This window comes from Sinohyriopsis cumingii, chromosome 13 (assembly GCF_028554795.1).
Source record: "Sinohyriopsis cumingii isolate HCF-2022 chromosome 13, ASM2855479v2, whole genome shotgun sequence".
NCBI classification, from domain to species: domain Eukaryota; kingdom Metazoa; phylum Mollusca; class Bivalvia; order Unionida; family Unionidae; genus Sinohyriopsis; species Sinohyriopsis cumingii.
In genome coordinates this window covers 69,529,740-69,541,756 of record NC_142973.1, presented here as the reverse complement: position 1 = coordinate 69,541,756, position 12,017 = coordinate 69,529,740, and the positions used below count along the sequence as shown (strand labels likewise).

General features: G+C 36.9%; 1 protein-coding gene across 3 annotated transcripts in view; it reads right to left on the bottom strand.

Moving 5' to 3' along the window:
* LOC149785792 (TAF5-like RNA polymerase II p300/CBP-associated factor-associated factor 65 kDa subunit 5L) overlaps positions 1-12,017 on the bottom strand; it is a 105,927-nt gene that overhangs the window by 43,408 nt on the left and 50,502 nt on the right. For all 3 annotated transcript variants that reach the window (XM_089979722.1, XM_089979719.1, XM_089979721.1), the window contains exons 3-4: positions 7,494-7,612; positions 3,223-3,352 (exon numbers count right to left, since the gene is read on the bottom strand). In XM_089979722.1, the coding sequence (XP_089835848.1) occupies positions 3,223-3,352; positions 7,494-7,612 (249 nt within the window). The remainder of the gene's footprint in view (positions 1-3,222; positions 3,353-7,493; positions 7,613-12,017) is intronic.

The window sequence follows — 12,017 nt, the reverse complement described above, 5'->3', positions numbered from 1 at the left end:
TTGACTGGCTTTAATGGCACTTTCAACTTATTACTGGCTACAACATGCTGAGAACATTTTAGATAAGTGCCTTTTTCAAAGGCACACCAAGGCAGTGGACCTAGACCCACCTGGGGAAGTATCAAACTGAAGACTTGGCACACCAAGGCAGTGGACCTAGACCCACCTGGGGAAGTATCAAATTGAAGACATGACACACCAAGGCAGTGGACTTAGAGAAGCCAGGGGAGGTATCAAATCCAAGACTTGGCACACCAAGGCAGTGGACACAGACTCGCCTGGTGAAGTATCAAATCCAAGACTTGGCACACCAAGGCAGTGGACTTAGAGAAGCCAGGGGAGGTATCAAATCCAAGACTTGGCACACCAAGGCAGTGGACACAGACTCGCCTGGTGAAGTATCAAATCCAAGACTTGGCACACCAAGGCAGTGGACTTAGAGAAGCCAGGGGAAGTTGTTGTTGTTGTAGTGTTTAACACCATCTTTCAGCACACGATAGGCTATACATGGCGGCCAGTATTAATGGTGGAGGAAGAACCCAGGAAATCCCCAGAAAGAACCACCGACCCTCAAGAAGCTACTGGCAAGCTTTCTCACATATCCACATTGGGCCAGGGGAAGTATCAAATCCAAGACTTGGCACGCCAAGGTAGTGGACTTAGAGAAGTCTGGGGATGTATCAAATCCAAGACTTGGCACACCAAGGCAGTGGACTTAGAGAAGCCTCGGGAGGTATCAAACCGAGGACTTGGCACACCAAGGCAGTGGACACAGACTCGCCTGGTGAAGTATCAAATCCAAGACTTGGCACACCAAGGCAGTGGACTTAGAGAAGCCAGGGGAAGTATCAAATCCAAGACTTGGCACACCAAGGCAGTGGACTTAGAGAAGCCAGGGGAAGTATCAAATCCAAGACTTGGCACACCAAGGCAGTGGACACAGACTCGCCTGGTGAGGTATCAAATCCAAGACTTGGTACACCAAGGCAGTGGACTTAGAGAGCCAGGGAGGTATCAAATCGAAGACTTGGCACACCAAGGCAGTGGACACAGACTTGCCTGGTGAAGTATCAAATCCAAGACTTGGCACACCAAGGCAATGGACTTAGAGAAGCCAGGGAAAGTATCAAATTGAAGACTTGGCACACCAAGGCAGTGGACATAGACTCACCTGGTGAAGTATCAAATCCAAGACTTGGTACACCAAGGCAGTGGACATAGACTCACCTGGTGAAGTATCAAATCGAAGACTTGGCACACCAAGGCAGTGGACTTAGAGAAGCCTGGGGATGTATCAAATCCAACACTTGGCACACCAAGGCAGTGAACAGAGACTCGCCTGGTGAAGTATCAAATCCAAGACTTGGCACACCCAGGCAGTGGACTTAGAGAAGCCTGGGGATGTATCAAATCCTAGATTTGGAATAAGAGTCTGATGCTCTTCCAACTAAGCTAATGAACATTTTACTGTACTCATTATGACTGCCAATCATTAATTAAAATTCATGCTTATCATTATTTAGTTTTTCCCTAAGATACCACTGTTACTAGGCAAGAAACATTACACCTGTGCACATATAGACATGATTCATGAGATACAATACATTAATGATACACATATCAACCTAATCTTTCAAAGGTCTGTCAGTGGTAGAGTGGTGCCATTTTATATGAGTTGATAATTGGTTGTATTTCCAGTTGCAGATTAAAGACAGTCATAGACTTATCATCTGTTTTTATGCCATTTACATTCCTGACAAGATCAATCAAAAATACTTCCAAGCACACTACCTGTTTGTTGCAAGTGATTTTTATTCAACCTTTAAGGCCATTTCAGACTCCTCCATTTGATCAGATTCTGGTCTCTATGCCATTTTGTTTTGCATGGCAAGTCATCACTTAAATTTGGAAGGTATTCTGGTGTTATCTTCAAAACAGAAATAGTGCAATTTCTTTGAGTAAGGAAAATCTTATCTTGAACAAGTCTGAGTGTGGAAGCAGAGATGATTAAAAGCAATATCCATCAGACTGTACTAACTGCAGCTGCAAAATAACTGAAACAGCCAGAGACAATAGTTCTGTATTTGTGAAAAAGGAAAAGATTGACACAACCCCTCTCCTACAAATTAAGACAGGGTGAAAATACTTGTGTGGACTGGAATCTGCATCTCTTTATGTTTATGTATGTAATTATCAACTGATCACGCTGACAGGATAAAATAATTAGCATAGATTGGGGGGGGGGGCAAGACTTCAAACTATGTTGTTGTTGTGGGGTTTAACGCCATTTTGCAGCACATGATAGGCTATACATGGCGGCCAGTATTAATGGTGGAGGAAGAACCAGAGAAAACCCCGGAAAGAACCACCGACCCACGAGAAGCTACTGGCAAGCTTTCTCACATACCCACATTGGCTGAATCTTGGACTCGAACCGTTCAAACTATGTGAGTTAGGCATCTTGTGTTAATTTGTAGAAGGCGAGCGAGTGTTGTCAGTATTTTATTGTTTTGTTTGAAAATGTAAAGAAATGAGTGCATATGCCTGCCACATTTGTTTTGGATGAATTCTCAGTTTCATGAATAAAAAGGCAAAAAACTAATAATTATTCAAACTGCTGAAGATTAAAGTAACTTGTATTGGGTAAGTATCATTTTGTATCGATTCTCCACCCTTGTGTATTGATATGGAAAAAGTATTGATACATCAATATATCCAGAGATTGTTTCACCCCTAACTGTTACTTTGTTACTAAGCTAATCAACATGTTATTAAGGCAATTTATCATTTTTTACATAGAAATTATTCTTACAAAGCCAATCAACTTCTTGCTCTGCTCCTGAAGGCAATGTATCTATGTTATAATTATTTACTTTTATTGTACGATAACACTGTTACTAAGCTAATTAGACTCCTATTATAGTCATTAAGGTACCGTGTATACATGCATATAAGTCAAGTCAAACTGCAAACAACAAAATCTCCTGATCTGCCAAAGCATAACTCGCTTGCAGATCAGGTTCTATGGTGTTTATTCTACTGATTACTCCCAACAAACTTAACAGACCCAGATTTGCTGTACATTATACAATGGAATATCTGAGTCTGTTCAGTTTGCGGTTGGACACATCTTATAAGCAAGTAATGACAGTGGCCTATCATTATTTTACTTAGTTAATCAACACTTTACACATTAATTAGTTTTTTACTTAGATAACAGACCTGTAGTCCTGAGCTTCTTTACAGCTGGTGACATCAGTACGACTGTATAACTTTGACACAGCCTCAAGCAGTCCATTGTGCTTGTCCAGCTCCCTAAATGGTACACTGTGGCGATTGAAGAACTTGTGTGCTGTGAGGAAAAAACACATGGACATACTAAGGTAAATTGGTGTAACAATTCATGGTGGTACTTTGTTATCATGACTGTTCTTATTACAAATTCCTATACACAATGAATGCCCTCTCATGTCCCTAACACATGTATATGATCACAGAACATATTTTATTATGATACCTTATTACTCCAAATAATTTGCATGAATTCAAATCATTCCTGATATACACATCCTGATGTACACAACTACCATAAATTAGATCAAAATCAGAGTCTCTCAAAAGGACTGACACTCTACTGGACAGATGATGGATGCCATACAATAGACCATCACATAAGCTCTCCTGGACTATAACCAGTTAGCTAAAAACTTTGAACAAGTTTGAGAAATTAACTGAAACTGGTACTTGAGCAAAGCTTCAGATTTTAGCTAAATGGTTTCTTGGCACTATTATATTAGCATCAGCTGAGAATTTGGTTGCAGTTCTTCAGCAAGCAACATTTTTTCTAGGGGTGAAACAATATGCTTATGCGACCTACACAACCTATGATATGATGCATATTGAAACACAATAAGAACTGTTTCATCTCTGGAACTGAAACGTTTGCTGGTACATTGGAGGAGGGGTGAAGGAATTCATCTATTATGTACACAAAGGTCTTCATATGGCCTTTTCCCATCTTGAGTCTTTTGGAAAGGGAACAGTCAAAATCATCATTCTCTAAAACATAATCACAAAGGACCTCACTTGTCTCTCCTTTACCACATAGTGGAACCTCTTCTAGATAGTGAGATCTGTCAATGCACTTTCTCATTTGCAAATTTTAACCAAAGTGCCTTCTGTTCATAACAAAGATCAATGGATCATTTTACCAGACCTCTGTATAATGGAGATCTCACAGTCACATGTACATCTGCTAGAATGAGATTAAAAGACATTTAAAAAAATGCAAAAATTACCAACTGATCAGGATAAGGTCTGGAGAAAAGGCCATGCCCAGTGTGGAGAAATACAAACTTCTGATGCCAGCAACAGAGTTAAAAAAATTTTTAGGTCAAATGTTTTTAGTTTTTTGGGTGGTAGTGGGTAACAACAAATTTTTTGAATCTAGGTTTAATCACATTTCAAACAAACAAATTCATTATTTTGTAAAAAAATGTATTGTAAGGCTATAATTTTCAACAATGGCAGCATTTTCCTTTGACCTCAGGTATCCATGCTGTTGCATCCTGTTACAACAGATCGGTCCCATTCAATGAGATGGTTCAACACCTTGAATCCATAGAGTATATTTTCAATCACATTTCAATCATAGGTCAAAGCTTCCAGTCTGCAGGAGGAATAGTGTCAAGCATGAAGGAGGTGATCCTTTTCATTACAAGCTCATGTTAGTACATATGCAGCAATGTTTTATCTATCCATTTGTCATGCATCAAATATGCAGAGTTTTCTGATCTGACGCACAAAAATCTTCACCAGTATATAAATTGATGCACCCCAATGTTATGTTTTGCTAATTAATACAAAACAAATGTTTGGTCTAACTACTTTAATGGCTAGGTTATCAGCTTTTCACACTAATGTTATCATAATACATAGGGATACAACTGAGTGTGGAGCCTTGAATTGATCTTGTGTGACCTGTAACTGTCACATCATTTGTAGCAACAGGACAATATAACTGTATAATTACCTCACCCAAGAAAGAGAAGGAAAAAGAACACGTGATTTTAAAGTGATCATCACAAGAAACTATTATTTTATGTTCACCCTTGTCATGCAATGAAGCAAGAATTTCCATTTGCTCAACTGTATGCCTTGCATTGTTCCAAGATAATGTCAGTGTTCGACTGAAAATGGCATCCAAGGCAAAAAAGATTAAAATAGATCCGAAACAGATGAAAGTATCTTTCAGACCACATTTACGACCAGAAAATGATAATAGTAATACCATCGAACCAGTGGAGCCTTCTTCATCCAAAGATGAGGTAATGGTTACTCGTAAGATAAAACATTATTTTGTGCAGCAATGGTTGAAAACATACAGCTAGCAACATTTTCAAAAAGAAGTTAAGTTGAGTGAAGAAGGTGAAAGTGAAGACCTGCAAACTTTGCCATTTGTGACAGCATTGGCATATGAAAGTAATGAAACAGCCAACAATAAATGCCTTGTCATATATGCTCAGAATATTTCTGATGACACGAAACTATCAACAAGATATTTAACAAATACAGAATGTTCAGATGCTTCTGGCAAGGGAATTGCCTTATTGGCTTAGTCACATTATATAAATAATATTTTCATTGTTCATTTAAACAATATAATTATTTTTTTTAAACGACTGAAGACTGATCATCGGCTTGAATAATACTCGAAGGTTTGGATTCTGACTCACTGTTTTTTGCCTTGAGATGCCATTGGTAGATAAAACAGTGATGCAGACTACCAGGATAAAATGGTAGATAAAACAGTGATGCAGACTACCAGGATAAAACAGTGATGCAGACTACCAGGATAAAATGGTAGATAAAACAGTGATGCAGACTACCAGGATAAAAAAGTGATGGAGACTACCAGGATAAAATGGTAGTAAAACAGTGATGCAAACTACCAGATAAAATGGTAGATAAAACAGTGATGCAGACTACCAGGATAAAATGGTAGATAAAACAGTGATGCAGACTACCAGGATAAAATGGTTGATAAAACAGTGATGCAGACTACCAGGATAAAATGGTAGATAAAACAGTGATGCAAACTACCAGGAAAAAATGGTAGATAAAACAGTGATGCAGACTACCAGGATAAAACAGTGATGCAGACTAAATGGATAAAACACTGATGCAGACTATCAAGATATAACAGTGATGCAGACTACCATGATAAAATAGTAGATAAAACAGTTATGCAGACTACCAGGATAAAACAGGGATGCAGACTATCAGGATAAACTGGTAGATAAAACAGTGAGGCAGACTACCATGATAAAATAGTAGATAAAACAGTGATGCAGACTACCAGGATAAAACAGTGATGCAGACTACCAGGATAAAACAGTAATGCAGACTACCAGGATAAAATGGTAGATAAAACAGTTATGCAGACTACCAGGATAAAATATTGATGCAGACTACCAGGATAAAATGGTAGATAAAACAGTGAGGCAGACTACCATGATAAAATGGTAGATAAAACTGATGCAGACTACCAGGATAAAACAGTGATGCAGACTACCAGAATAAAACAGTGATTGTAGACTACCAGGATAAAAAAGAAAAAACATCATAACAGTTTGGTTAGGTTTGGTGTTTAATGACAAAGCAACACAAGTAGGTTATTTTGTGCCTTTTGGTCCTTTGTCCAGACTGCTAACCACTAAGCCACTGCAGCTCCCAACATCATAGGTCAAAAATGCTAAAGGTGATAAAAACTGTAAGATGGCAATAAATATCCATTTTAAGACAATGTATTGGGCAATTAAAACATTCATGGTCAACCAAACTGCAACGTAACATCTATGACTGCTGCTAGTGTAATGTAATTTCAAGGTTAAAGTTGCACCATCAGCAAGGACAATTTCATTTATTGAAAGGTTAAATTAACAACAAACAAGACTAAATTTATGCCAATGCATAATTTGTCATTTAACTTATGATTTATTATTTTGAAAAGAAAAGTAATTAAGATTACATGGGTATTTATTATTATGGTTAATGAGTGAATACTGAAGTTAAAATGAGACCAAGATCCATGGTAGAAAAAACAAGATAGAACCTGATCTGCAGGCGCATTATGCTAAGGCAGATCAAGAGTTTTGATGTTAGCAGTTTCAATAGACTTATAAGCAAGTATATGCAGTACTGCAACTAACAAGGGTGCTGCAGAACTGCAATCAATTTGGGAGCTGTACTGTATAAAGTAAACTGCTGCAAAACACAAGGTTGTTGCAGAGATGCAACTAGCTAAGGAACTGTATAAGATAATCAGACTGGATTAGCATAACTAGCATAGAATCTGCACATGCAAAGAACTATTAAATGGAAACAATGGAACGACTTTTAATGCGACTTATGACTTAAGGTGAGGTGTAAAATGGTGGTTTTATTTTGGTTTTGCATATGCCTGAAAGCTATCAAACCTACATACCACCTACCTGGTGTTTTGTGTCCATTACAGAGTAGTTCAAGATAGATATGAACAAAGAGAGGAAACAGCAGGCTTTGCAATTCTGTCCTGAGGGGATCTGATGACTCCTGAACAAAGTTTTTAAACCTGCACAAACAAAAAATTATTTATAGTCATGAGCTGAATGGACATCAAACAACAAAACAAGACAATTAACTATTGATCATAGCAAAGTTTTCTATAAACCTCTCACAGCCTTTAACTTCCAAACCATACTGACCTCCTTAACTGGTAATTAACAGATATACTTTAATATACAAATAATTCAAATATGTATTATTTAAAACAAGATTTGTCTAGAGATTACATCTCTACCCCCCCACAAGTCCCTTGCTTATGTAAAAACTCTAACTGAATGTACCCCAATGTCCATTACTTTCATTTATATACTACTTATGCTACACTTTGTTTCCATCGTAACATAAAAAATTATTGACAGTATTATTGACAGTATTCTAAGTATCAAAGGGCACCTGTATGCAAGCTGCATGACATGAGTACCAAGTTGCTTGCCATGAGTACTACCGGTAAGTTACTTGATGTGTGTACCAAGTTGCTTTGCCATGAGTACCAAGTTGCTTTGCCATGAGTACCAAGTTGCTTTACCATGAGTACCAAGTTGCTTTACCATGAGTACCAAGTTGCTTTGTCATGAGTACCAAGTTGCTTTGCCATGAGTACCAAGTTGCTTTACCATGAGTACCAAGTTGCTTTGCCATGAGTACCAAGTTGCTTTGCCATGAGTACCAAGTTGCTTGACATGGAAATGAAAGTGTGGATAACAAATGGACTGAAAGACAGTCAGATACAAAATTTAAAAATACTGAAAATGAAGAATTGTGAAAAGCAAAAGCAGATCAGTTACATTACACTATTATGTTTAACAGATTACATACAAATAACCAGAACATTTTTGGAGTCATGGTCTGGAAATGAATGTGTGAAGGATGAATGTATGTAGCTAAAATAAATGGAAGAAATGTTAAATTATTTATATCAGTGCTCAAAGACTCTGATAGCCTGATACCTGAGGTACCTCTAAATTAAGATCGGCTCCCTTCTGTAATTCTAAGTGAAATGGCTGTTGGGCAATTTGAAAAAGTAAAAAGTCTAATTGCCTGATAAAACTTCAATCCTGCTGATGAAAAGCACGAGTTTATTTTCAAGCTGCTGAAAGACTAGTGAATTATTAATACTTGTTCACATTTATGCCCCTTTTGAAGATCATCTGCTTATCATACTTCTATTGAAAGCCGTAAACATTCTTTACAAAATGAAGAACGTGAATAGATTGCCTGGGTTACCAATAATTAGTGCTCACGGATTTACCATTCATGTGATTCTACTGGTATTGGGGCAAAATACCGTAATTAAGGCTGTCTACTGCACATACTGTTTTACAGTTGAACTCAACCACTTTTGAAAATTACAGAAGCCAGCCAGAACAAGTCTGCTGGTACCAGAAATATTCCAGTAGTTGTTACAACCAGTTTAATGATGTGTCACTGAGTAATAGGATTAGTGCTAACACATATACACAATGAACTGTTAATTGATGATTAAAATATTGTAATATGAAGAGTTTAGACAAAATGAGGGATACTTTTTTTATATAGTTATTATTAGTAATAAAGGGATCAAATGTGGTTCATGATGGCTTTTGAGTCTTGAATTAAAACAAGGGCTGTCATTTGGCAGAGGTGAGAGTAAAAGGAAAGACTGACCAAGAATGATTTAGATGGGAACATTTGAGTAATTTTTATTTTATGTCTTGTTTAGTTACTATTGCACTGTACAAGCTGTTTTAAGATTAATTAATAATAACTGAGCTGTCCCTTGCTCACGCTTACACTAGTGTAATGCAACACTGGTTCAATATTAGGCAGCACCTACGAACAACATCAAAAGTGTACAGAGAAATTGTATAAAGCAAGATATCCTACAGATGCTGATGAACATTAACACTGCTGATCAGTGAGCAAGGAGGACATTGATTGGACAATGGCTGAACTCAGGACCGAGAGTAAAACACTGATGTATGTGTAATAATATATGATCTAAATTAAGACACAAGTCAATTCAATATGTCTGTTTATTTCCTTTCAATTTGTAAGTAAAGCAACTGCAATACTGAGTGACAAATAATAGTAAACAAAATAGGTCAAGTCTGACACATGGAAATTGGAGTCAGCAAATTGTGGAATTTACGTCAGGGCTGGGCCTGTTTATTGAAAATATTTTTACTTGGAGAACTGGATAATTAAAGACTTGTTATCAACAAAAAGGTATATCTGGATTACTAGTTTAATGTGCACCAAGTTTCATTTAGATATCTGGATTACTAATTTTATGTGTACCAAGTTTCATTTAAATATCTTGATTACTAGTTGTATGTGTACCAGGTTTTATTTATATATCTGGATTATTAATTTTATGGGTACCAAGTTTCATTTAGTTAGCTGGATTACTAGTTTAATGTGTACCAAGTTTCATTTAGATATCTTGATTACTAGTTTTATGTGTACCAGGTTTTATTTACATATCTGGATTATTAATTTTATGGGTACCAAGTTTCAATTAGTTATCTGGATTACGAGTTTAATGTGTGTATCAAGTTTCATTTAGTTATCTGGATTACTAGTTTTCTGTGTACCAGGTTTTATTTACATATCTGGATTATTAATTGCATGGGTACCAAGTTTCATTTTATTATCTAGATTACTAGTTTAATGTGTACCAGGTTTTATTTATATATCTGGATTACTACTTTTATGCATACCAAGTTTCATTTAATTATCTAGATTACTAGTTTAATGTGTGTATCAAGTTTCATTTAGTTATCTGGATAACTAGTTTAATGTGTGTACCAAGATTCATTTAGTTATCTGGATTACTAGTTTATTGTGTGTACCCAGTTTCATTTAGTTATCTGGATTACTAGTTTATTGTGTGTACCCAGTTTCATTTAGTTATCTGGATTACTAGTTTATTGTGTGTACCAAATTTCATTTAGTTATCTGGACTACTAGTTTAATGTATATACATAGATCATGTGCAGTGTGACTTTAAGCCTATACCCATCATGTGTAGTAAAATGACTTAGAGCCTATACCCAACATGTGTAATGTGACTTAGAGCCTATACCCATCATGTGTAGTAAAATGACTTGGAACCTATACCCAACATGTGTAATGTGACTTAGAGCCTATACCCATCATGTGCAGTAAAATGACTTAGAGCTTATATCCATCATGTGTAGTGTGACTTTAAGCCTATACCCATCATGTGTAGTAAAATGACTTAGAACCTATACCCAACATGTGTAATGTGACTTAGAGCCTATACCCATCATGTGCAGTAAAATGACTTAGAGCTTATATCCATCATGTGTAGTGTGACTTTAAGCCTATACCCATCATGTGTAGTAAAATGACTTAGAACCTATACCCAACATGTGTAATGTGACTTAGAGCCTATACCCATCATGTGCAGTAAAATGACTTAGAGCTTATATCCATCATGTGTAGTGTGACTTTAAGCATATACCCATCATGTATAGTGTGACTTAGAGCCTATACCCATCATGTGCAGTAAAATGACTTATAGCCTATACCCAACATGTGCATTGTGATTTAGAGCATATACCCATCATGTGCAGTGTGACTTTGACCCTGTACCCATCATGCGTAGTGTGACTTAGAGCCTATACCCATCATGTATAGTGTGAGTTAGAGCCTATACCCATCATGTGTAGTGTGACTTAGAGCCTATACCCATCATGTATAGTGTGAGTTAGAGCCTATACCCATCATGCGTAGTGTGACTTAGAGCCTATACCCATCATGTATAGTGTGAGTTAGAGCCTATACCCATCATGTGTAGTGTGACTTACAGCCTCTACCCATCATGTATAGTGTGAGTTAGAGCCTATACCCATCATGTGCAGTGTGACTTTGAGCATATACCCGTCATGTGTAGTGTGACTTAAGAGCCTATACCCATCATGTATAGTGTGAGTTAGAGCCTATACCCATCATATATAGTGACTTATATGACTTAGCGCATATACCCATCATGTGTAGTGTGACTAAGAGCCTATACCCATCATGTGTAGTGTGACTTAGAGCCTAGTTAATGAGCACTTTGTAATTCCAATAAATAATTTAGATAAATAAGTTCTCCCAAATTATACCTTAACATACTAAAAGTGATTCCTCAGACTGACATTAGGACACAAGTAAATAACTGCCCATGGGTCACTTTCCAATCAAATTCATAAACAAGTTGTCTTCCAGAAAATACCAAACTAGAAACAGGGTCAGGCATTGAATTTAAATTCAAGTAAACATCATGACAAAAAACCAGGCAGACAATAGAACTTCCCAGAGAAAAACCAAGGTCCTGAACTCAAATTCAAGTAAACAAATGATCATTATCTTAAAATATAATCTACAATCATGGACAACAGTTAAACACACAATATAAATATGCA